At 43.4% G+C, this 27949-nt stretch overlaps 1 protein-coding gene across 1 annotated transcript; it reads right to left on the bottom strand.

The window, feature by feature from the left end:
• Window positions 1-884: 884 nt before the first annotated feature.
• Window positions 885-27481, bottom strand: LOC120060730 (ephrin type-B receptor 2-like). Its single transcript, XM_039010140.1, has 14 exons — window positions 27416-27481; window positions 25198-25882; window positions 10011-10166; window positions 7665-8000; window positions 6677-6801; window positions 6424-6586; window positions 6103-6276; window positions 5702-5824; window positions 5100-5347; window positions 3595-3810; window positions 2701-2850; window positions 2245-2438; window positions 1724-1879; window positions 885-993 (listed from the first exon to the last, which is right to left on the bottom strand). Exons 1-14 carry the CDS (start codon window positions 27470-27472, stop codon window positions 885-887), a joined length of 2892 nt encoding a protein of 963 aa, XP_038866068.1. The 5' UTR covers window positions 27473-27481.
• Window positions 27482-27949: the final 468 nt, after the last annotated feature.

The following is a 27949-nucleotide window of genomic DNA, read 5'->3' as shown; positions in this document are numbered from 1 at the left end:
AGTTGAGACCCCGACTGAGAATCCTAGCAACCACGGGGCCTTATGTGCAGCGCATAGTCTGCAGACAGAGTCAAGTGCATCTGATATGTACCAGACAATGACATGCACAGTACATTACATTTATATTATGGTTATTTTGGGCTGTTGGAAGTTGTATGTTCAAAGGTTTTAAAAAAACTTTCATACCAGATTTTCAAGAGATTAGAAGTGTAGGTACTGTAGGTAGCAAACAGAAATATAATCGCCACAATTTTCTAACTGTCAAAAGAGAGAATTATTCACAAGAACGCTGAGTCTGATTCTTCCAGAAGATGAGTAATTTCATTTTACATCCATAAATGGAACTGTGGAACTGTATTGTAGTCTGCCATTTTTCCATCCACTCCGTTCAGAGTACTGGTCATATTGTTGGAGTCGCTGATACCCTCAGAACCTCACTGTGAAAGATGAGAGTAAAGTCCTATGAAGTCTGGTCTCAACCTTCTCTTAATAGCCCTTTTAAAGGGCAGTCTTGTTGTTGAGTTTCAGTCTGGGGACTAGTAGAAATCATATCCAACTAATAGACTGTAAACAGTATCCTACTACAAACAGATTGAGGGGCTGCAGCTGTGCACTCAACACAGACAGGCTGCAGTTGGAGACCGGACACAGTCTGGACACAGTCGTAGGCTCAGCACTAGAGACAGACTTAACATACGAGAGGGGTGGTGGTTGTGGACTGAGCACGGCTGCAAACTGACCAGACTGATCGTACAGTACGGGCTGTAGACTGAACTCATGGGAGGATAAAGGGGTCTGATGGGGGTGGAGGGTCACAGTCTGACAGGGAGACCAGGCTGGGGGTCCAGTATAGTCTGGTGTCCTCCCCGTCTAGATGTCAGAGGTCAGACCTCCACAGAGGTGATCTGGTTCATCTGGGCCCGCATGGACTGGACACTGTTCAGGATCTTCTTTTGGTGGCCTGCTAGCATCACTCCTACTCGGAGGATGTCCCTGTAGAGAGAGAGAAAGCAGTCAGCAACACAGCAGTCTACGACACATTTAGCAAGTCAGCGACACAGCAGTCTATGACACATTTAGCACAGTCTATTTTTTAAATATTTTTTTAATTTATCCGTTATTTTACCAGGTAAGTTGACTGAGAACACATTCTCATTTACAGCAACGACCTGGGGAATGAGGAGGGGGATGAATGAGCCAATTGTAAACTGGGGATTATTAGGTGACCATGATGGTTTGTGGGCTGGATTGGGAATTTAGCCAGGACACCGGGGTTAACACCCCTACTCTTACGATAAGTGCCATGACCTCAGAGAGCCAGGACAACCGTTTAACGTCCCATCCGAAAGACAGCACCCTACACAGGGCATTGTCCCCAATCACTGCCCTGGGGAATTGAGATATTTTTTAGATCAGAGGAAAGAGTGCCTCCTACTGACCCTCCAACACAACTGCCAGCAGAATCTGGTCTCCCATCCAGGGACTCACCAGGACCAACCCTGCTTAGCTTCAGAAGCAAGCCAGCAGTGGTATGCAGGGTGGTATGCTGCTGGCTGTGAGGCCAGATTTAGCACAGTTAGCACAGTCTAGAACAGTTTTAACACAGTCTAGGTCTACTACACATTTAGCACAATCTATGACACATTAAGATTAGTCTAAAACACATTCAACACACTCTAGGACACATTTAGCAGGGGGAGGGTGTCTGGGGATGTTAACTTACTCTGTGGTCATTTGGGAGACAACATCAAAGCTGGTGAACTCCTCATTGGCAAAGTTCTCCTTGTACTGGCCCATCCTGATGGCATCCAGCCACTCATCCACGGTGCTGAAGCTGGAGAAGTCAGGCGTGCTGCGGTCTAGCAGAGGTAGGTGAACACTAGAAACAGGAGAGGAACCCAGTGAGAACCCAAACAAACCCAATGACAACCCATTGAGAACCCAAACAAATCCATTGAGAACCCAGTGAGAACCCAAACAAATCCATTGGACCCAGTCAGAACCCAAACAAATCCATTGAGAACCCAGTGAGAACCCAAACAAAGGAGTAAAGAGAAAGAAACAGTGAATCAAAGAGCCTCAGATGAAACAGTGCATGAGTCTGTCCTTTACAGCTTCCTTTCCTTAAGTCCTTTCCTTGGAATGGAGAGTCCACTAAAATGTGTGGTCGGCATTGTGGAAAGGAGATGAGGAAAGGATGGAAACTATTTAAGATGACTGAGACACAGCCCGTGAGTGCCTTACCTTGATGACAGCGGCGTCATGGCCTTCAGACTGTTGGGGTTGCGGATCATCTTGTCCAGGTTGTTGACAATCTGGCTGAACTTGGGCCGGTTGTTGCGGTCCTTCTGCCAGCAGTCCAGCATGAGCTGGTGCAGGGCACTAGGACAGTCCATGGGCGGGGGCAACCGGTAGTCCTGCTCTATGGCATTGATCACCTACAGGGCATTGGCACAGATTGATATGAAAATTAATAGAGGCCTTGGCCTAAATTGTTGGTCTTCCCATGTGGTTAATACAGCCTGAATCAAATGTATAGTGAGACTGTCTCAGTCTACCTCTCTCTAAATGTGTCTCTATGTCTCAATTGCTGCCTCCCCCCTTTTCTCTCTGTTTTCTCCAAATGACTGCAACAATCTGCTTTAGGACTAAATATTGTAGGTGAAACGATGATGATAATGACTCCTCCTGGATACTCACATCTTGATTACTCATGTCCCAGTAGGGCCTCTCTCCGTATGACATCACCTCCCACATTACGATGCCGTAGCTCCACCCATCACTGGAGGAGGTGAACTTCCTGTACTGAATGGCTTCCGGGGCGGTCCATCGGATAGGGATCTTCCCTCCCTGTAAAGACAGACAAGTGTTCCGTACCAATTCTCTACCCTTCAGCCAGAACCGTGCACTTGGTCACTCCCCTCATGCAACTCCCCTCATGCATTTAGAAGTATTGGATTGGTGCAAGTATGCCTGAAGGGAGTTACATTTTGGTCATTAAGCAGATCATCTTCTCCAGAGTGACTTAGTTTCCACCATATTTCTTAAACCAGACCATTTCTTATAAATCTATAAGGAGTACTTCAGTGCACACTTCAGGAGAAGGGTAGAAAACCAGACTGCAGCCCGCAAATAAAGCATTGGTTGTGGGTGGATCTCAGTAGTCTCAAGAAGTGGCGTTGTTCGTTGTCTTCTTCTGCACTGATCTGATAGCACTGGACAGGTAAAAGCAAATCCTTTGTTGAGACACTGATATTGCTTTCCTGTGTCCTATGCTTGCAAATCAGTGGTGATGAAAGGAATGAGCCGAGAAGAGGAAGCCACATTAGACTATTAGGATGCATCCTGCATGTATAATCTCAAACCTGATACATTTCCATACTAGCATACCACTTGCATGCCCAATACATTGCTTCATAATAAGTGGTATTCTAGTGTGTATATTGGAACCATAGAAATATAATCTATTCCTATGATTGGAACAGAGCCATACTCACCAGGACACTGGTGTTTGTGGGGTCTAACTTGCCCAAAATACATTGCTTCATACTATATAGTATGGAAGTATGGATATTGGGACAGAGCCACACTCACCAGGGCGCTGGTGTAGGTGGGATCTGATGTGTCTTCCTCCAGAAACCGTGAGAGCCCGAAGTCAGACACCTTACACACCAGGTTACTATTGACCAGGATGTTGCGGGCAGCCAGGTCCCGGTGCACGTAGTTCATGTCATTTAGGTATTTCATGCCCGCCGCAATGCCACGTAGCATGCCCACCAGCTGGATCACCGTGAACTGCCCGTCATTTTGCTTTAAAAAAAAACACTGAAATGTTATATTGCTATGCTATGTTATGTTATACTATGATATGCCATATTGATATGTTAAGCTATATTAAGCAATGTTATGTTATGCTATGTTATGCAATGCTATATTATATTGTACGCTATATTCTCTGATATGTGTTACACATTCCAAAAAATGTGGCTGGTTCTCATATTAGTTCCCCTAACATTGTTAGCCACACAAAATTGAGCGTCTGGTTGATCCTCTCACCTGGATCTGTGAGCTCACCGGATCTAACTAAGCCCACTCTACACACCTCACACCTGGGCCAGCCCGGGAGGGACCCACCAGAGCTAATCATAAACCAAAAAGCTATTAAGTGTAGATGTGAAGGAGAGACAGCCACTGTGTTCTTGAATCCATTGGGTTCTTGATATTGAAAATAGTTGAAAAATCTGTATGGTTACTGTGATATTTCATATGACCTACAATGCTTCACGTCTAAATATAATTTTGATTCTATTATCTCTGAAATTCACTCATGAGATTAGGCAGAGATCTAGCCTTTAGGTACTCCTCTCATAATTTCCTAATCTAGTCGCCTTTCCATTTGTTTGCACTGATCCAAAAGACAAGACAGGTGAAAGCCACCTGATGTATTTTAACCTGATACATGTCTGGAAGAAGGAGGAAAGTAGAAAAGGAGAGGAGGTCTCTCCAGAGTATTGAGATGCCCAACTTTGAGGCCCACTGACCTACATATCTAGGACTTTCATTTGGGCCAGTTTGCTACATCTTTTGTAAGGGAAAATCCCCACTGGGCACAGACGCCAGCTCAACATCTAGTTTTGATTTACATTTGGTTGAGTTGTCAACAAACGTGAATTCAACATGAAATCAACCAAATACCTTACACACCAGGTTGCTATTGACCAGGATGTTGCGGGCAGCCAGGTCCCGGTGCACGTAGTTCATGTCATTTAGGTACTTCATGCCCACATGTTTTATTTGTCACATGCACTGAATAAAACAGGTGAATGAGTTAAGACAATATTTACTAAATAAACTGAAGAACTTAACATTTCACCATATCATTGGATTAGTTCAAAATGCTCTTACATTGATGACTTTTTGCAAATCCAATTACTTTTCCATGTTGATTCAACGTCATCACATCGATTTGTGGGGTTTAAATGAAGTGGAAACAATGTTGTGGAAATTGCAAACTTCAGAAGCCTTTTTAAACCTCAAATACACTAGGAAACCTCTCCTGTAACAAGGTAATCAAATTAAGATGCTACATCTGTACTGACCCTGAGGAAGGAGTCCAGCGATCCGTTCTCCATGAACTCAGTGATGATCATGACGGGGGCGCTCTTGGTAACCACGCCCTCCAGGTGGATGATGTTGGGGTGGTCAAACTGACCCATGATGGATGCCTCAGACAGGAAGTCCCGCCTCTGGCGCTCTGTGTAGCCCGCCTTCAGTGTCTTGATGGCCACCAGGATCTCTCTCTTCCCAGGGAGACGCAGGTTCCCGCTGCACACCTCCCCAAACTCTCCTGAACAATAACAGGTTCAGGTTTCAGATATACTGTCCATCAGCAAAGGACTCTGATACACCACTGTAAGATTTATCCAAGTGCTATGACATGGGACTGTAACTTGGATATCTTAAATGTACTGTAAGAAAATCTTACAAGACGTATTATTGGGTTTAATCCACACTGTATATCAATATAACATTTTATAGGCCAGTTTCCCAGACACAGATTAAGTCTAGTCAAGGACTAAAAAGTGCTTTCAACTGAGAATCTTCATTGAGAATGCTTTTTAGTCCAGGACTAAGCTTAATCTGTGTTATTATGTATATGTACAGTATATAGGGTTTTCACCTTCACCAGTTTATTTTTTACCTGCGCCAATGACTTGCTCGATCTTGACACAGGAGGTGTCAATCTCTTTGGCAAACTCCCTCACTGCCTCGTTGGGGTCCTCATAGGTGAAGGGGTCAATATAGATCTTCATTCCTGGAGACACTTGGAAGGAGAAACAGAGAAAAAACAGAGGATATGCATAATATACAACCTGGGAGTACGTATTGGCTACAGAAAACAGTAGCTGGAACTTTGCCTGGGCTTAGACCTGATACAGGTGGTTAGATACAGTAGTAACCTTTAACTTCCAGTATTCTACATCTAATGGAAATGTCACCACTGTCCCCGGGATGGTAGTGTTATTCCTTAACAAATGTTTCACTCCACTATTCAACCCATTTCCCATGGATAGAAGGTTGTCTGTAAACCATGTTACTCACTGTGGCCACTGGTGTAGTGCTGGACCTTGTCTGTGTATTCAGATTCTGTTCTCTCAGAGCTTCTTCGATTGCAGACGATGACCAATACGACGACAGCGATGATGAAGACCACACCTGCAGCAGCTGAGCCAATGATGAGGGGGAGCTTCTCCTGAAAGCTGGACTTGTACTCCTCTGCAAATACACAACAAAACATACCCATTCCTCTTATTAACATCTACAAGGTTGGCCTACTCTGTAATGTTGAACTTTTGGGACTATACCATATACTCGGCAAGATAATTCAAAAGTGTTTGAAAAACACTGGTTCGAATGGCTAACCTTCGGTCATGGTCTGAAAGTACATCTTTCCGCTGAATCGTCCGAATCCGGCCACGGTTCGAGCCCGTACCTGGAAGACGTATATAGCTCCGGGCTTCAGGCCACGGATGACTGCTGTGTTGGTCTGACTGCGCACCACCGATGAGTTCCACTCTGCCATGCTCTGGAACACACAGACACACACACAAAGGGTGTAAGACTGGATCTGCTCACTGTTTGAATTACAGCAGTAAAACTTGTCAACTGACTTTACCTTATCATAGTACTGCAGCTCATAGTCCAGTATGAGGCCGTTGGGCTGGTCCGGTTGGGACCAGGAGAGAGTGATGCTGTCAGGTGTCCGGCTCACCTGGTGCATAATCGACACGGCCGATGGTGCTGTGAGATAGAAGGGTTAAGGTTAGTGACATTACTACAACACTAGGAAGAAGCTTTCAAATCCACTGGTAATCAAGAACAAGACTAATGATGCAGCAAGGAACAAAGAGCCAGGAACATCAGAGATGGTTTATTGAGTATTATTACAGTCACCCATTCACTGAAAATACTAATAATGTATTTGTTTTCACTCTGGTGTGTGAAATATTCACTCAGTAGGCAAAGACACACACACACACACACACACACACACGGTCTTTCCTAATGAGGGCTTAATTAGGGCATGTTTATGTAACATTAGTGCTTTCGCTTATACCCTGTAAAATCACAGGGGCTCATGGGAACCTGAGTTTGCTCTTTTCACAGTCCCATCCTAGACAGTAATTAGGACTGACAGCTAGTGCAGTGGAGAAAATACTACAGTGTTAAGGGCAGAGAGTAGAAAGTGTATAGCCTGACCCTAATACCAACACTACCTAACACCCCGTCCATTTGAAATTTGAACCTCAACAAATAACGCTGTAAATCATGTCTGAATACTGCATTTCAAGTGCCCTAAATGCAATTGAACTCACTCAATACTAATAAGGGTCACACATCTGTCACTAAATTGTTCAGGCAGACATCATAAACATTGCTTAGGCATCCTTACACAGACATTGTTCATTGGTACTACATAACATATAGGTTTACTTATACAGATCTTGCCCTTGCAAAATACCATCAAAATATCTAAACCCATATTAGGTGTAATATTTCCTGTGCCACTCCTTATCAGACTGAACACACTCCTGATAATATCTCTTCACTGAACTTCACACAGTACTTTGAGAGGAGAGTGAATGAATTGCTGTCTTCCTTACCGGCCTGGTTGGTGGTGATGTTGACTGAGGAGTAGTGTGGTGAGTAGGGGCTCTGGTCGGAGACCCCGTTGACCGCCTGGATCTCAAAGGTGTACTGCGTGTGGGCCAGCAGGTCACTGATGTGGACGCTGGTCTCCGTCAGGCCCAGTTGGCGAGGGATGAACTGGACGTTGTCCCCGCAGCGTGTACAGCCTCCCCGGCCCCCTCCACAGCTCTTACAGATGATGTTGTAGACCACGTCCTTGCGGCCCCCGCCATCGCGCGGCGCGCTCCACTCCAACCTCAGGGACGTCTCGTTCACGATCGAGATTACGTTCTGGGGCGCGGAGGGGATGGCTGTCAGAGGAGAGGGGGGAGATAAAGAAGAGTTCAGGGAGGATCAGTGATGATGAGGTTTATACTCCAGACAGTGGTCATAAGGAGCTACAGGGGATTCAGCGTCTGATTCCAACCCAACCCACACCCTGTACTATAGCTCTCCAGCATCAGGGTTGATGACCACTTGTTAACTCTGTAATAAATTAACTCTGTGTGGTTGGAGTAGTATACAGTAGGTCACAAAACTAGTCTCCACATTTCAATATTCGGACACCATTTTTTGTGTTTTTGTTATTTTATAAACAATACAAAACATACACATGCAAACATCTACTACATCACTCCTGCCCAGACCCACTAGTACACCCCCCCATCTCTAGCGCATGCATCACTTCCCAACCACATGGCCTGAAACTGCATTTTGTTTCTCTCTGCAGCCCACACACTTTTAATATTTAAATAATAAATAATTGGATTTTTCCTTTGTGATAATGATGGCGGATTGATAGATTTCAAAGTTTTTAGTATATGTTTTTTCAAGATGAGTGCTGAGAAGAGAATGGTCCAACCCATTGTGTATGTCACTAGACCCCAATATGACATGTCTTAAAATATGCAGACAGACGGATTAAAAGGTTAATACTTCTAACAGCCAAATTTCTAGCTCCGCCTACAACTTCCGGACTTTCTAGAATTCCCAGAAAGCATGGATTATTGAGTCATCATTAGTTTTACACTTAAGACATGTCTCTGTCATTGTGCTGCAGAATTTGTGAATTTTGTATCTTGTATAATAAATTCAATACATTACTTTAAACTGGATTAAGCGTACATTTTCGTTAACTTTCCCTCCATCTTGTGCCAACATCAGTTCTTTTTTAGTCTTGGTTTCAAATGTTTATATTTTTTTCCTAAGAGACAGTCAGTTGAATATGCTCTCTGCAAGGTTGTATATATCATATCATATGAAGATATTTTTCTGACTCAAATAAGATTACCTCAAGGTTGCTCTGATGTCCAAAAGATTTCAAATAGAAATGTTGTGATATGTAACTTTTATTCGGACACTAAATTCTCCAAAGTATTTGCATGAGCTCCATTCAAGTCCATCAGGCTTCAGATCAACTTTTCTATAGAAGGAAGAGAGAGCGATGAAAAGAGCAGTGTGGTAGTTAACTAGCGTCCTGGTGGAATCTGAGAGACACAAAGAATGCCCCTGCATGCTCATTTCTGCCTCTTCAATTAGAGAGAGACCGCTGAGGGCCACATCTCCATTGTGGCCCTGGCTACATCCCAAATGACACCCTATTGCCTTTTTTTGTGCACTACTTTTCATCAGTGCCCATAGGGTATCCATAGGGCTCTGGTCAAAAGTAGTGCACTATAAAAGCAAAAGGGTGCCATTTGTGACCGAGACCACATTTTCACATTCAAAACAGCTGCCCCCTTCATAATGGACAGGCTTATGCAAATCTCTCAGGATATTTTCTGAGAGATTGGAAGAGAATGGAAGGGACATTCCAACAGTTCAGTGCTGTTGGAATGAAACATAACCCTTGCTTCACCCTTGGGCACCTAGAAGAATGCATTTTTATGTGAAAATGTACGAGTGGAGCTGGAGTCTTGGTAAAAAAGTTGAAAAGATTTGGCTTGAGGTTAGCACTTTTGTTTGTGCTCATTGCATTATGCACAACATAATTCAGAATCATTCTGTCTTTGCTTGATAGGTGCTTTTCTATAGTGAATGCCACATAAGGCCTGCATTTACATGACTAGGGTTGAGCTGATGGATTCTGTTAGTAAATTCATAGACAAAATGAAAATGCAATTCAACAATTGATAACGGCCCATAATGTCCTGGGAGCATTTGTCAATTAATTATTTAAAATGTGAATTTTGATACAATTCTTATATACACAAAAGCCTACTAAATAGACTGCTGTATGATAATCTCTACTGTGTCTTTCCTTAACACTGTGTAGTACCACCCATGGAGAGTATGTGGAACTGTAAGGACTAGAAACCTACTGGTGCAGGGTATCTGCGGGGGATCCGAGTCACTGCGGTAGTACCCGTTGCGGCACACACAGTTGGTGGCCCCCTCGTTGGTGGTGCGACTGTTGATGGGACACTGGAGACACAGGTGGTCCCCCTGGGAAGACTTAAAGAACCCTGAGCCACACGCTGCAGATGAGAGAGAGTGAGAGAGAGGGAAAGACAGAGGGAGTTAGAGAGAGAGAGTTAGAGAGGTTATGAATTAACTTATTGTACTAAAGTGACATAAAATGGCATACTCCAGACATTTTACAACATGACAGCTTGAGAGAAAAAAGGTACAGAGTCGATAGAAAGACAAATTCCCAGACATATAATAAAATATTGGTCTTGAAATGCAGACATAATAAGCTTTGGCATGTCCTTCTTCATATGGTTAATAAAATATAACATCCAGGAGTCTGAGGCTTGTTGCTATTCAGGTTTTTGTCTCATGGCATTTGAAACTCTGGAAGAACAGAGCGAGGCATAGTCAAAGAGACGTTGAAATCTGGAGGTCTGGAATTGAATGGCTATACCATAAAAGTCAAAAGGTGTATAACAGGGATAGAGAGGGATAGGGGGAGATAGAGTGGAAGAGCCAGTATAAGGGTTATACATATTCTACAACTGTGTTGAAATGGGGTTTAAAGAGAGAGAATGGGATCAGTAGCAAATCTTATTGGGATCGGTAGCAAAATATTACCACCATAGGAGGCTACTACTCTGAGGTTACTACTCTCCATCATATATTCTCCTCCATGATTTCCTACAATGTCTCACTGTACACTTGTAGTTTGTGTAGAACCCTTTGTTCCAAACAGCACATACGGCTAACCAATATCCTACAAAAACCATGGAGTGTGTCGTCTGAAGCAGGGGTAAGTGATCTTTATTTATTTTTTTATTTAACCTTTATTTAACTAAGTCAGTTGGCCATCCCCAGCTTCCAATTGGCTCATTCCCCCCCCCCCCCCCCTCCTCTCCCCTGTAACTATTCCCCAGATTGTTGCTGTAAATCAGAATGTGTTCTCAGTCTACTTACCTGGTAAAATAAGGGTAAAATAAATGTGTAAAGGTTACTGCAGCCTCCAGCTTTGCAAGCTAATCCAATCAAGATGGTGTGAAAGTAATTAGATGCCTGGCTGGCAGTTCCTCAACTTTCTGTATTTGTCCCAAATGGCACCTTATTCCCTATATAGTACACTACTTTTGACCAGGGCCCATAGGGCTCTAGTCAAGAGTAGTGCACTATAAAGGAATAGGGTGCCACTTGGAACATATTCTCTGACTGTCTGACACTGGCAGAGATGTGGTAGTCTATCCCAGACCTCTCTGGGGTGCATTTATCCAGTCTGTGTCATGCCAGTGGGAACAAATATATACAGTAGCATATTTATTATACCCACTATCACCACATTATTCTCTTGTATTGAAAGAGTGTTTGCCTCTTTTAAAACATGTTTCATCTTGTTGAATTCATTTAGGTTTTGTCTTATTTCCCAAGGGGTCTAAACACTCCCTAACAAACCCACTGGGCACAGACGTCAGTTCAACGTCGAGTTTTGATTTACATTTGGTTGAGTTCTCAACTAACGTTAATTCAATATGAAATCAACAAAAAAAATCCCCCTGTCATTGTATTTAGGTTTAAAGTTCCTTAAGTTGATTACTTTTTCCAATCAGTTTTCCAAGTTGATTCAATGTCCTCACATTGAATTTTGTTGTTGAAATTACATGGAAACATCGTTGATTCAACTAGTTTCTGCCCAGTGGGAGGTATCTCACATCACCCCTATTTGAATAACTGTCCTGTCTTCCACTTCCACAATGAGAAGCTCTAGGAATCCTAGGCGGTCAAAGGACAGCCAGTGTGACGAGACAAAAGGAAGAGTCTGTTGGCAGAGGGACCCAGGGAACCCCCATGGCTAGACCCAGATAGAGAGGAGGACTGAAGGGGGAGAAAATGAGAGGGGATTGACAGTTCTATGACAGAGAGTCATTCAATAAAGATAGAAAGTTGCACACTCAAATATAGTATGGACCAATGTCATCCCAGCCCCTGGATCTTGGATCCTGGATCCTACCACCATAGAAATATAATTACTAGAATGGGTTTCCCCTTTGAAGTCACTGAGGATGCATTCAAATTACAGTGGTCTCAGGTGCTTTTCCCCATTCTACTCATTCTATTTCTATGAAATTCTATTTCTACCACAACACCACCCTCCAGAGACAAATGTGTTATGAATCCTACAGTACAGTAATGAATAGCAAACTAAAGGCTCAATAACAACCATCATTAAATCTTGTGGAGAGCTACTGACATATCTGAAATGGGTCATCTGAGGCTGGTGGTGGAACATTGATTTTGCCTGTTAGAAATGGATGAGCGTACCGTATCACCAAGCATTCATAGCTCTCTATCAAATTAATTTCAGATACTGTAAAATATGGATAGAAGTGGAGGGGGCTCAACCAACAACTCTGAGGTGCAACCACATTTTGTATCATCCACTTCTTATATCCCTCCCTGCTGCTCCCCCTATGGACATTCCCTCTGGGACATTCTAAGAATTTCACTGTACCCTGCAATTACAAATACCCTGTGCATGTGACTAATAAACAAATAAACTCATTGTCACGTTCCTGACCTGATTTCCTTTATTTTGTCTTTGTTTAGTATGGTCAGGGCGTGAGTTGGGGTGGGCATTCTATGTTATGTGTTTCTATGTTGGGTTCATGGTTAATTAGCCTGATATGGTTCTCAATCAGGGGCAGGTGTTTTACGTTTTCTCTGATTGAGAACCATATTTAGGTAGGCTGTTCACACTGTTTGTTTGTGGGTGATTGTTCCTGTGTCTGTGTATGTCGCACCACACGGGACTGTTTCGTTTTCGTTCGTGTATGTGTTCTTTCCTGTTCGTGCGTTTTGTTCTCAAGTTCAGGTCTGTTCACGTCGTTTGTTATTTTGTAGTTTATTCAAGTGTTCTTCGTGTTAGTCTTTAGTTAATAAATTCATTATGTATTCAACCAACGCTGCATATTGGTCCGATCCTTCTCGCCTCTCCTCGTCAGATGAGGAGGACGACTTAGACGAGCGTTACAGAATCACCCACCAATCAAGGACCAAGCAGCGTGGGAAAAAGCAGCAGCAGCGATCGCAGGATTTCTGGACATGGGAGGAAATTCTGGACGGTAAGGGACCCTGGGCACAAACTGGAGAATATCGCCGCCCTCGTGAAGAGCTGGAGGCAGCTAAAGCCGAGAGGCGGTGGTATGAGGAGGCAGCACGGAAGCGAGGCTGGAAGCCTGTGAGTCAAGCCCAAAAATTTCTTGGGGGGGTGGCTACAACGGAGTGTGGCGAAGTCAGGTAAGAGACCTGCGCCAACTCCCCGTGCTTACCGTGGAGAGCGAGAGTACGGGCAGACACCGTGTTATGCGGTAAAGCGCACGGTGTCTCCTGTACGTGTGCTTAGCCCGGTACGGGTTATTCCACCTCCCCGCACTGGCAGGGCTAGATTGAGCATTGAGCCAGGTGCCATGAAGCCGGCTCAACGCGTCTGGTCTCCAGTGCGTCTCCTCGGGCCGGCATACATGGCACCAGCCTTACGCATGGTGTCCCCGGTTCGCCAACACAGCCCAGTGCGGGTTATTCCACCTCCCCGCACTGGTCGGGCTACGGGGAGCATTCAACCAGGTAAGGTTGGGCAGGCTCGGTGCTCAAGGGAGCCAGTACGCCTGCACGGTATATCCGGCGCCACCTCCCCGCCCCAGCCCAGTACCACCAGTGCCAACACCACGCACCAGGCTTCCAGTGTGTCTCCAGAGCCCTGTTCCTCCTCCACGCACTCGCCCTATGGTGCGTGTCTCCAGCCCGGTACCACCAGTTCCGGCACCAAGCCTCCTGTGCGTCTCCAGAGTCCTGTGCGTCCTGTTGCTGCTCCCCGCACTAGCCGCAAGGTGCGTGTCCTTAGCCAGGTACCTCCAGTTCCGGCACCACGCACCAGGCCTACAGTGCACCTCAGCCGGCCAGAGTCTGCCGTCTGCCCAGCGGCGCCTGAACTGCCCGTCTGCCCAACGCCATCTGAGCTGTCCGTCTGCCAAGCGCCGCCTGCGCTGCCCGTCTGTCCTGAGCCTTCAAAGCCGCCCGTCTGTCCTGAGCCTTCAAAGCCGCCCGTCTGTCCTGAGCCTTCAAAGCCGCCCGTCTGTCCTGAGCCTTCAGAGCCGCCCGTCAGTCAGGAGCCGCTAGAGCCGCCCGTCAGTCAGGAGCCGCTAGAGCCGTCCGTCAGTCAGGAGCCGCTAGAGCCGTCTGCCAGACAGGGGCAGCCAGAGCCGTCCGCCAGACAGGAGCAGCCAGAGCCGCCAGCCAGCCATGAGCAGCCCGAGCCGCCAGCCAGCCATGAGCAGCCCGAGCCGCCAGCCAGCCATGAGCAGCCCGAGCCGTCAGCCAGCCATGAGCAGCCCGAGCCGTCAGCCAGCCATGAGCAGCCCGAGCCGTCAGCCAGCCATGAGCAGCCCGAGCCGTCAGCCAGCCATGAGCAGCCAGAGCCGTCAGACAGTCCGGAGCTGCCCCTCAGTCCGGAGCTGCCCCTCAGTCCGGAGCTGCCCCTCAGTCCGGAGCTGCCCCTCAGTCCGGAGCTGCCCCTCAGTCCGGTGCTGCCCCTCAGTCCGGTGCTGCCCCTCAGTCCGGTGTTGCCCCTTAATCCAGTGGGGTTAATTTGGAGGGTGGCTATTAGGAGGAGGTTACGAAAGCGGGGATTGACTATGGTGGGGTGGGGACAACGTCCAGAGCCAGAGCCGCCACCGTGGACAGATGCCCACCCAGACCCTCCCCTAAAGTTTTAGGTGGTGCGCCCGGAGTTCGCACCTTGAGGGGGGGGTTCTGTCACGTTCCTGACCTGATTTCCTTTATTTTGTCTTTGTTTAGTATGGTCAGGGCGTGAGTTGGGGTGGGCATTCTATGTTATGTGTTTCTATGTTGGGTTCATGGTTAATTAGCCTGATATGGTTCTCAATCAGGGGCAGGTGTTTTACGTTTCCTCTGATTGAGAACCATATTTAGGTAGGCTGTTCACACTGTTTGTTTGTGGGTGATTGTTCCTGTGTCTGTGTATGTCGCACCACACGGGACTGTTTCGTTTTCGTTCGTGTATGTGTTCTTTCCTGTTCGTGCATTTTGTTCTCAAGTTCAGGTCTGTTCATGTCGTTTGTTATTTTGTAGTTTATTCAAGTGTTCTTCGTGTTCATCTTTAGTTAATAAATTCATTATGTATTCAACCAACGCTGCATATTGGTCCGATCCTTCTCGCCTCTCCTCGTCAGATGAGGAGGACGACTTAGACGAGCGTTACACTCATCTAATATAATAAAATACAAATAAAAGAAAAGGTACAATGCTTGCTCACCATTAAAAACATATAATTGTATTTAAATCTGTAATCCTTAATGGTGAAACAACCACGCCTGTTTGCGATATTGCAAAGACAAAGAAGTTAGTGCAAACACCAAACAGTTTTTCCCCTTCTGACATTATCGCATGCGCAATAGAAGAGCACAATATGTACTGCATTTTTTTTACCATGCTGCGAGACGCTCCTCAACAAAAACTTATAACAACGGTGGTGGGGCGGCCACTTCATCAGAACCATCATCAGGCCGAAATGTCAAGCTATTAATAGTTGCTTAAATAAAATAATGTGTTTTTAATGGTGAAGTACTATGAAATACAATAATAATTAAATAATGTGTCTGAATGGCTCGATCAGAACTAGGGCTATGGCGGTCATGAAATTTTGTCAGCCAATGATTGTCAAGCAAATAACTGCCGGTCTCACTATAATTGACCGTTAATTAATATAAACACATTTAGCATCTCCTGGCTTCCACGCATAGCCTACAAGCCACCGATGCAGACCTTTGGAACATCTACATTTTAAAAAGTCTAATAAATCCATGTAATATAGCCTACACCTTCACAATAAATCCATGATTTATTTTAAACAGGTCTAAAGAAACATGATATGAAGAAAATGTCTATTTCAGAAGAACAGAATAGCATACTCTGAGTTGTCCTTATGTTAGGCCCTGATCTGGCTATGCCATATGGATGTGGGCTACACTAGTTCATTTAGCAGTTCTATGGCATTATATTATATTATTTTATCCAATTGCGAGGTGCATACTGAAGATATTGGAATAAGTGTCCACATTTACTTTTTCAGCCAACAAGTTGAGTAGGCCTAACGAACAGCAAAAGCACTAGCCTCTGTCAATCTACTATCTCCCATAGTACAAAAGTTGACCTATTGTATTCTGTGAGAGAAATACATATTCCTCCGTCCATAGTCAGATGCAATAGATCCCAAATTAATACAACCACTAGCATCAAAAAACCTGTTTTAAGCAATGTGCCTCGTGCAACAGATGAGAACATTTAGCTTAAAATGTTGATAAACTATTAGGCTATTTCTTCACATAAGTGCAGCAATGCACACATGGCAGTAGGCTATATGCGCGTATGTTCCAGTAGCAGGAAAACACCATTCTCAAAAGTGACCACAAATGCGATTATGCAGGTAATGGTTTTATTATAAAGGTGCATTTTTATGGTGAAATGATCTTCCCCAAACTTGAAAGTCACACGCTGTGTATGTATGCCAGTTAGGCTCTACAGCCGTTGTAAAGCAGATTAATGTGCTTCATTTTATGAAGTTACTTGGCCACTTTAATTGTGATACATATTTTATCTAAATATTTTGGCAGCAGCATACCACTCTGCATCCCACTGCTGGCTTGTTTGCTTCTGAAGCTAAGAAGGGTTGGTCCCTGGATGGGAGACCAGATGCTGCTGGAAGTGGTGTTGGAGGGCCAGTAGGAGGCACCCTTTCCTTTGGTCTAAAAACAATATCCCAATTCCACAGGGCAGTGATAGGGGACATTGCCCTGTGTAGGGTGCTGTCTTTCGGATGGGACGTTAAACAGGTGTCCTGACTCTCTGTGGTCACTAAAGATCCCATGGCACTTATCGTAAGAGTAGGGGTGTTAACCCTGGTGTCCTGGATAAATTCCCAAGCTGTCCCTCATACCATCACGGTCACCTAATCATCCCCAGCTTATAATTGGCTCATTCCTCTCCCCTGTAACTATTCCCCAGGTTGTTGCTGTAAATGAGAATGTGTTCTCAGTCAACTTACCTGGTAAAATAAGGGATACATTTTGGTATTTTTTTTAAAGGCTACACGAGGTGTGTGACTATGATTTGCAAAAAAAAAAGAAGCATGCTGTTTTCCATTAAGCTGGGCATCATTCACAAGTGATAGGCTAATATTATCACACTATTCTTAATTTAATCTTGTCTTTACATATACTAAATAATATATGTGTGAAATTTGTTTTGATATATAATGGACCGTTATCATGCACCTGCCTCAAAACAGGGGCAGCGGAAAAAATGTCTATGCACTTAAATAGCAAATGGAGGATGCTTTTCCTCCAGGTAGGATATACTCCTGTTGTAAAGAGAAGCAATGTGCTTAATATTAGGACATTTTAGCAATAAATATAGTAGGCCTAGCCTATAGAAAGCTGATGGGATCCTCCTCTTTTTAATAACGGCCATCACTCGGTATTCTCACACAATTGCATCGCCTATAGAAATGTTGAGCAATGGGCTATCAAGTGTGTAATTAGATTTTCGATTACAGGGACAATAGAGTGTGGGGTACCAGGGAAGTTAGTACGTTTGGTAGGCTACTAATGACCATCAGCAGCATCAGAGCTTGGAGAAGCCTAATTACCGTGACTAAACGGTCACGTGGAATTTGACATGACACGTGACCGCCGGTGGGGCGGTAATACGGTCACCGTAACAGCCCTAATCAGAACCTTTCTGCTTATCGGCGCACACACACAAAAAGCAGTTCCATATACGGTTGTGAATAGAGCAGTCTTTAACATCAAGCTGATTGTACTTTTATGGCTCAGCAGTTTCATGCCCTGAGTAAAGAAATAAGTAGTGTTAACTGTCCATTCAGGGAACACCTCCTCTGTTTTTCATATATCTATTCATCTGTGTTTGCCTTTAATATTTCAGTATTCTCCGGCGCCTGAAATACCGGTCTCAAGAGGTAATTTTCCTGCTTCCTTTGTCACCTGTAATAAGAACCCATTTATTTTTGCTGTTATTGTAAAAAAAGACTTGTGATTTTTACATCTCTTGGTCTTACTAGTGTACTGTGGTGTGAGTGAGTCTGTCTGTCTGTGTCTGCGCACGCCTGTAAGTGTGTATGTGTATTGATGCATGTGTACATTGTGTACAGTGTGTGTGTGTACAGGTGTGTACACTAACGGGTGAGTGATCCGTAAATGTGTGACCACGAGAACGGTGTCAAATCATATTAGACATAGAAACAGAGGCTTTGGCATTCCCACTGAAGTAAGGTGTGGCGAGTAGGTGTTAAAACATGGTTCCCTTCAAAACATGAGAAAATAGAGTATCAATTCGGAGTAATGAAAGCTATTTACACAGGCTAAATAGTCAAACAGACAAATCATATACACTACAGTGCATAAAGTAAACCAACGTATTGTATTATACTGTATAGTGTGAATAAAATATGACATGATCATTATGGAGGCAATACACCATCCATCCATAAAGACCCAGAGAAAGGTTCAATGAGTATGTTAGTGACTGACTCACAGTGGTGGAAAAAGTATTCAATTGTCATACTTGAGTAAAAGTAAAGACACTTTAATAAAAAATGACTCAAGTGAAAGTCACCCAGTAAAATACTACTTGAGTAAAAGCCTAAAAGGTATTTGGTTTTAAATATACTTAATATACTCAAAAGTAAATGGAATTGCTAAAATTATTTTTATTTATTTATTGTTATTGAGAAATAGCCACCATGGGCACACTCAGACAGGTTTCTGGGCACGATAGAATAGATTCAAGATGTATAAATTCAACATGAGCATTGTTAAGAGCTAGTAATATGAGCATTGTTAAGAGATTTACAAACAAATAATTTGTGTTTAGTGAGTCTGCCAGATCAGATGCAGTAGGGATGACCAGGGATGTTCTCTTGATAAGTGTATGAATTGGACCATTTTACTGTCAAAATGAAACAAATATTTTGGGTGTCAGGGAAAATGTATGGAGTAAAAAGTACATTGTTTTCTTTAGGAATGTAGTTAAGTAAAAATATAAATAGTAAAGTACAGATACCTCAAAAAACGACTTAAGTAGTACTTTAAAGTATTTGTACTTAACTACTTTACACAACTGCTGACTCATTGGAGTCCACAGCTGCCACAAAAACGCTGATTATTGTGGTGAAACCTACAAAATACTGTCACTCTCTTTACTGGGAAACTATGCAAAATCTGTTTCTATTTGCGAGTCCCTTTGAAAGGTTTTTCATTTGATTTTATCTAACTTAATGTATTGTGATCAACCCGCCCATGTAACTATCAATATTCTGTTAAGTTTGAGCATCATTTATGATAATCACTCTAAGTATTATCATTATTATGATGTTTTTGATGTTGTTACAACTGTCATTATCACTTCAATGGCTTTATGTGCTGTGGGTGTGAGTGCCCCTCTGTTCCCACCAATGTGGTTTTGGCAGCACCTATCTGAGCAGGTGTGAGTTGATGTGCAAGAACAGTGAGCACACTGTCATTTACTGACACTGTTACACAAGGACATTCCACTTCACTGTGTGGCTATTCCCAGCCACGCTACATTAATTAGCCTATATGGTCAACGACGTCCATAAACTTTTGGTAGGTGAGGGTGTGTAATTATCGTGTGTACATCACTTCATAATGAATAGGTCACCGCAAATAATGATTGCTTTACAAATATTGAGTCCAGGGCATGTTACAGGGTGGATAAGAGAAAAAAAATAGTTTTTTCTCTCTCTCCTTTGTCTCGTTCTGGTGCCCAACTTCTCTCATCGTGGCCCGGCAGAGAGAAAGGAAAGGAGAGCCGGGAGGAAGTGAGATCGCCACTGACAGGAAGTGTCTGTTCGAGGCAGATCCTTGGATAGGCAGCTGGAGCCGGAGGGACGACAGCTCCTCTCCTCGAGAAACCTTTGATCAATGAGTCTGTCGGCGATGACAACGGCACACATGCACTCCATCAAAAGGGGTTGCCCCCAGTAACAACTGTGTGAACAGCCACCAATCAGCAGAGATTAGGTCTGGCTCTCTGTCCTATCAGGCTGTTCAGGAAATGTAGACACTGACAGGCTGGAGATTCTACTGTATGTGAACTGGAAGTTAGAAAGAGGAAATCGAACTAGGTTTTGAAATAGAATCGATATGGAGATATACGTGCAGGTAACCTACAAATACTCTATAAGATTTTAAGTGCTTAATTAGGTATATGCCATATGGGAATAGACATGTCACTTTACAAAATATCTATAGATTGAAAAAAATGTAAAAGTGTTGGCTTACATTATGTGATGCTACAGTAAAAAATTTAACTGAAAACACCTAAATAATCATGTTCTTTTAGACACTTTCTCTTTACAAAATGAAATAATGAATGAGTCAACCTGATGTGGCTTCCTATTCTAGAGCAGTCAACATTTTACTTTGCCCTTATCAAGAGTTTAACAAAACAGGACATGTAGAAAAGGTCAATTTTTAAACAGTGCCTGACTTTGGTCCAGTAGCAGGTAGAGAAAAGCCAGTGCCATGCAATGCCGCTAACATTCTGTGGGGACATTCTCGTAATAGGTCGAGAAGCTGTTTGTGTTTCCCGACCATATAGGCTATAAATAGGCCCACTTGCAAGCACACACAACACACAGTCTGCACTAATAGGCTCTGTCAGAGACGAAGAAGAGGCACTTGTATCAGAGAAGCTGATTTCAGGAGCGGCAGGGGTACTGAAAGCAATATCCTGATAGGTCACCTCCACCATTATCACTCTGTCTCCTCTACATAGACAGCCCTGTGAATCTTGTGGGTAAGTCAAAACATACAGATGCAGTCAAATAGTCAAATATATTGGCAACCAAGAAATTTACAATGCAGTGCGATGGAGCAGAATGTTCTGTTTTGTCTTTTCAAAACCAGTTGAATGGCTATTTTAACCCTGTAGACTCCTGCAATTTACCACAGATAAATTACCAGTAAACGAGAATCCCTTGCCTCCAACCACATTCATTTGAAGTTAATTTAGTCCAGGCCATTTTGGTGAATGAAAAATCTAAAGTTCAGTTAAGATTTTCTTGTTGCTGTATAGTTGAAAATCAAACAAAATACGCATGAGCACCAAAAATGAAATAAAAGAAATAGTGAATTTTGAAGAAATAGTGAATTGTGCAAGGGTGCCAATATATTGGTCGCATCTGTATCAACTGTGTGTGTGAGAGAGGGGGAGGACAGAAAGAGAGAGAGAGAGTAAAAGAGAAAAAGAGGGATGTGTATAACTCAGTTTCTGAGGGAGTCTAATGCACCATGTTTGTAGGATTGGTGGTGAATTGAGACGACAGTCTTTGCCCCTCATGCATTTACAGATCTCCTGACCCGTTAGTAAACATTTGGGCTTGGGAGTCTGCCCTAACATAGTCCGACATTTTATTCTCAGAAAGACTTCCTTTTCAATGGCTTGCCTCAAATTACTATTTTACACCAAATAATCTGAGTGTGGCAGAGCATTCCATATGACCATCTGTCTGTTGGGTGGAGAAAGAGGGGTAAACACTACAGGGTGTTGCCATGTTGCATGTACAGAAGCAGTCATGCACATCTCTCACATAAAGCATAGTGTACTCTTTGCAAATAACCCTACAAATGTTTTAACATTTTTATACAGAATTGTATTGTAATTTACAATGTAAGAGTTGTAAATCTGATGTTGAATGAGAGGAACCTAATTGAGCATTTGATTTACACTGCGGGCAGCAGGTGACTTCTCTCTCTATCATTATGCTCAATAACCATTGAATTCTCTGTAGAAGCAAAAACTCACAGGACAAGATCCACTGTTGCAGGAGATAACCCTGGCTTCCCCACAGGACAGTGTATGCCTACGGTGTATGTAGGGCTGGGCGATATGGCCAAAATGTCATATCACAGTATTTTTCAAATGTTTGACTGTATTTTACGGTATTTGCTGTGCTATTGCCTTTAGGATGTAGGACTGAGGAGCTGTGGTAATGCAATCTCTATTCATGTCTTTCCTCCAAACATATGGCATTTCTGGTCCGAACATTGCTTACGTAAACCTGGAAGTATCCAGTGATCTCCAAAAGTATTGGGACATTAACAATTTTTTTGTTGTTTTGTCTCTGTACTCCAGCACTTTGGATGAAATGATACAATGACTATGAGTTTAAAGTGCAGACTAGCAGCTTTAATTTGACTGTATTTTCATCCATATCGGGTGAATCGTTTAGAAATTACAGCACTTTTGTACACTGTCCCCAATTTTAGGGGTCCAAACATATTGGGACAAATTCACTTATATGTGTATTAAAATAGTCAAAAGTTAGTATTTGTTCCTATATGCTAGCACGCAAGGATTACACGCAAATGCATTTTGGATACATTTGCTGTTTGTTTTGGTTGTGTTTCTGATTATTTTGTGCCCAATAGAAATGAATGAAAATCACCCTCAAATTAAAGATGACAGTCTGCACTTTAACCTCATAGTCATTGTATCATTTCAAATTCAAAGTGCTGGCGTACAGAGCCAAAACAAAAACAAAATGTTTCACTGTCCCAATACTTTTGGACCTCACTGTAGGTTATTAATATATGAGTCGGCTATGGACTATATATAAAAGCTAAGTATGAGGTATAAAAGTAAGTATGATGGTGCCTGGTGATATGAAGTCTCTGTCTTCATTCAATTGTCATAAGAGGCCTGCCATGTCAAATTACAAATCACAAATGGACTCTGGAATAATTACTTCCTGAAGGACTAAACGAAATGTCACTGGGTATCCCTGGGTGTAACAATATGACTAAAGTGCAGTGATATCATTGGCTACCCCTGGCTATTTAAGTGCTCCTCCCCCCAAAGATACAAACCATCACACCGTGAAACATAGCAGAATGGGTCGTCGAGGGCTTCATTAGCAGTGCTTGATATTTCTAATCAAATGACCAGGGACAGATGAAAATGAGCCCTCCCATGCTCATAATTAGTCAATTATGGCCGCCATTAAAGCAGGGAATTATAGGGGATTATTGTGGGGGGAAATGAGTGAGACATACTGCTGCCACATGGCAGCTGAGGATGTTAGCCATCTCCATCCATCAGCTCCCCCCATTTAGAGTCTGTCAATGGCAGCAGGGAGGGTGCTGCCAAAAGTCTCTCTTCATTCTTACTCCCCACTCGTTCAGTGGAATCATATCCGCCGGTACAGAGGAAGAAAAAGAGGAGTAACAATTGTCTGTTGTCTAGATGTGTCTAACGGTGTGTGTGTGTGACACAGTGGTGCCGTGGAGAATAAACACATACACACCGGTTACGCACCTTTTTATTTTGCCTGAGTGTTAACCCACTTTTATTGAAAGTATAGGGAGTGTTACTTTACTCACCATGAACGGCAATCAGCGTTTACACACCTATTTTTTTTAACACTACATCGCTGGTGTGTGTGTGTGTGTGTGTGTGTGTGTGTGTGTGTGTGTGTGTGTGTGTGTGTGTGTGTGTGTGTGTGTGTGTGTGAGTGTGAGTAGGACGCTGACATTTTCCTTGTCTCTCCCTACACTAGGGGTAAGGGAAGAGACAGGGATAGTGCTTTCTTGGCATACAGTGAGATCTCTCTGAAAGTAAGGATGCAACCTGGACTCAGGTGTAGACGTAACATAGTAAATGTAAATCTGAGACACTCCAATAATAATAATGTCATAATTTGCCGACCCATCCACCCTGACCAACCATCCAACTTTCGTTTTTTGCCTTAAGTAATCTTATGTAACCAATCATATTATACTGAACAAAAATATAAACACAACACGTAAAGTGTTGGTCACATGTTTCATGAGCTGAACTGAAAGATCGTATACATTTTTGATACGCACAAAAAGCTGATTTCTCTCCAATTTTTGTGCACAAATTTGTTTACATTCCTGTTAGTGAGCCTTTCTCATTTGCCAAGATAATCCATCCACCTGACAGGTGTGGCATTTGAAGAAGCTGATTAAACAGCATGATCATTCCACAGGTGCACCTTGTGCTGGGGACAATAAAAGGCCACTAAAATGTGTAGTTGTGTAACACAACACAATGCCACAGATGTCTCAAATGTTGAGGGAGCATGCAATTGGCATCCTGACTGCAGGAATGTTCACCAGAGCTTTTGCCAGAGAATTGAATGCTCATTTTCTACCATAACCTAACTCCAACATCGTTTTCGAGAATTTGGCTGTACGTCCAACCGGTCTCACAACCGCAGACCAAATATAACCCCTCCAGCCCTCCACATCCGGCTTCTTCACCTGCGGCATCGTCTGAGACCAGCCACCCAGACAGCTGATGAAAATGAGGAGTATTTCTGTCTGTAATAAAGCCCTTTTGTGGGGAAAAACTCATTCTGATTGGCTGGCCCTGGCTCCCACTGTGGGAGTGGCCTATGCCCTCCCAGGCTCACCCATGGCTGCGCCCCTGCCCAGTCATGTGAAATCCATAGATTCAGCCTAAATAATTTATTTCAAAGGACTGATTTCCTTATATGAACTGTAACTCAGTAACATTTTTTTAATTATTGCATGTTGCGTTTATATTTTTGTTCAGTATAATTTGAGTGTGCAGGATTTACATTTACTATGTCACGTCCAGTCTATGAGACCAGGCTGGCTGGGACACAGGTCTACGGTTTAGACACCTCTAATTACCATCAACACTCTACCCTTTACAGTACGTTCTTGATCCATCTTTCCGGGTATTAATTTCATTCCCCTAGTGATACTTCTGTAGTTAGTAAACCAAAGTCCTTATGTCCATGACACTTTATGTCTCTATCCTCTGGTTTATCACTCGTCTCACTAGTAAAGATAATGATTATTTCTATATGGGAGGAACTTGGAAAACATAAAAGTGAGACCACAACAATATTTCTTTCCTTCTCATTCTGCAACATTAGTAGACCCTAAGGCCAAAAGCCCACAGTAGCAGTAAACACATTATGTCAGCAGCTCTCACCTCGACACACGGTGCCGTTCTCCACCACCTCGTGCCCAGCCTTGCACATGCAGCGCCCGATGGGCACCATCCACTCCCCGTCCCCATTACAGTAGAGCTTGATGGGCACGTCCACCTCCTCCCCGTTGGGCACACACACGCCCCGCGCTGCCACCAGGGAGGTGCTCTCCGCCCCCGACAGGGTCTCGGGGAACACGGCGCCGTTCAGGACCACGCGGGGGCACTTCCTGTAGAAGATGCGCACGGCGATGAGCGACATGCAGCCACCATAGTCCTGGAAGGCCAGATAGAAGCCTTGGCGTGACACAGGGCCGAAGCTTCGTACCTCCGTGTTGATTTTCATCACCCGGACGCCCAGATCCACCTGGGAGAAGCTCTCGTCGGCTGCGATGGTGTCGACCTTGATCCAGGGGTTTTCCATCCAGGCCGGGGACACCTTATTGGCTGTGTCTGAGTCCGTCTCATAGTAGTAAAGGTTAAAGGTCTCCTTACAGGAGCCGGGGACGCTGGGGATGGAGCTGCAATCCCGCACCGAGAACTTCATCTCCACGTGGATGCGCTGGGCCCCTCGCCGGCTGATGTACTTGGTGCGTACCCAGTTGTTCTGGTTGTTGTCAAAGACATTGCACACCTGGTAAGTGCGGATGGTGTTCATGTTCTCGTCGTATCCACTCACCTCCTCCCACTGCCAGGGACAGACAGAGCAAGAGGTCAGTTTAACATCCATGACCAGTGAAAACAAGTCATCAGTCAACATATTAATTTAACAGGACATTTGATTACTGGTCATTTTATTACTGGTCATTGTATTACTGTTCAAGGGAATAAAACCCCCCAAAACCCATATTATGGTTATTATCACAATAAATGTGGTAACAATATGATATGACCATATGATATGAAATATAATTGAAATACATAAATCATCCAATTGGACACTTTCGGACAAGTTTCTAAGTTACAAAATCCAATTGAATAAACTGTCAGATAACATTGTTATCAGATAAGATTGCTATATTTCTGCATTTTATTTTAGACCTTTGTCTATGTAACTTTTTCTGCATGTGAAAAATGAATAAATTAGAAGGGCAAATGAGCCAGACTTCACACCTCTTCAAAATTACTAACACAGTCCGTAGCAGTGGAGGCTGCTGAGGGGAGGACAGCTCTTAATGGCTGGAACGGAGCGAATGTTATGGCATCAAACCATGTGTTTGATGTATTTGATACCACTCAACCTGTTCCGCTCCAGCCATTAGCACGAGCTCTCCTCCCCAATTAAGGTGCCACCAACCTCCTGTGGACCGTAGATACCAAACATAAAATAGTACATTTTCATGTCAGACAATTGTCTTCCTGGGCTACATTGTTCAGAGGCTTGCACAAAGAGCTGACAGTCAGATTATTAAGCAATAATACTCCCTTGAAGTATCACTTGGTTTGTGGCTTGACCTGCTTTCACATTGTTTATCTTCCTTACATCACACACAAACTTGATAAATGATTAATTTCAGTATGACAAGAAAATCCTCCTTCAACATAATAAATAAAACAACTTTGCAATTCCTCAAACTCCCACCTTTCCATTTTACAGAAAAGGCATCCGTAGGCAATTTTCCCCCGAATCACTTTGACTTAGAAGTTTATTTTGATTAACTCTAACCCCTACACCAGGGGGAGGTTGGCATTTATTGTCATGAATCTTGCCTGGAGGCAGCTCTACATAGTGGTCACTAGCTGGCACAGCTACAAAGTCATAAAATTGGATTATAAACCTAACTCTAACCTTAACCACACTGCTGACCCTAATGCCAAACCCAAACCTTAAATTAAAACCAAAAAGCATATTTTTGTTTTCATGCATTTTTACGATATAGCCAATTTTGATTTTGGAGCTGGCCCATCTAGAGGAAATCACTCAGTTCTGCCTCCAGGGCAAGACTCATGACAATAAATGTCAACCTGCATTTCACACAAGCTGTTTGGTGGTCTTTTCCTGCCTAAGACCTGATATACAGTATTACTGCCCCTAATTGTATTCTCAACAACAGTGCCGTATGAACATGGTGGTAAACAAATAGGGGTAAGTATTAATTCATGATATACTGTTGTTGTTGTTCTACATTGGCCTTCTCATGTTGTTGCTACTGGAGACGATCCAAAAATGGATCTGCAAAATTACTAAAAGTTTTAAAAGTTAGTAAAATGTTCTACTCACCCCCAATGCTGGGTAGATAGTCCATCCCAGCTCTGCTGTTGCCGTCGTAGAGTCCATTAGTATTTCTACAGAGAAATCAAAAGGTACAAGTTCATGTACTATTAAAAAGCACAACTGCAAAACATGGCGCCCCATACAGCAAGACACATGTTATTGTCATTGTGAAATACTGTGAGGAGAAAATAGTCTGTTTATCTAGCTCTTCGCTTGATCTCTGGAGACTTTACCTGTATATCTCTGGAGTCTTTACCTGTATATCTCTGGAGTCTTTACCTGTATATCTCTGGAGTCTTTACCTGTATATCTCTGGAGTCTTTACCTGTATATCTCTGGAGTCTTTACCTGTATATCTCTGGAGTCTTTACCTGTATATCTCTGGAGTCTTTATATGTACACTACCGTTCAAAAGTTTGGGGTCATTTTGACATTTCCTTGTTTTTGAAAGAAAAGCAATTTTTTGGCCATTAAAATAACATCAAATTGATCAGAAATACAGTGTAGACATTGTTAACGTTGTAAATGACTATTGTAGCT

The sequence above is a fragment of the Salvelinus namaycush genome, chromosome 16 (genome assembly GCF_016432855.1).
Source record: "Salvelinus namaycush isolate Seneca chromosome 16, SaNama_1.0, whole genome shotgun sequence".
In the NCBI taxonomy this organism is placed as follows: domain Eukaryota; kingdom Metazoa; phylum Chordata; class Actinopteri; order Salmoniformes; family Salmonidae; genus Salvelinus; species Salvelinus namaycush.
This window is presented reverse-complemented; position numbering and strand designations above follow the sequence as displayed.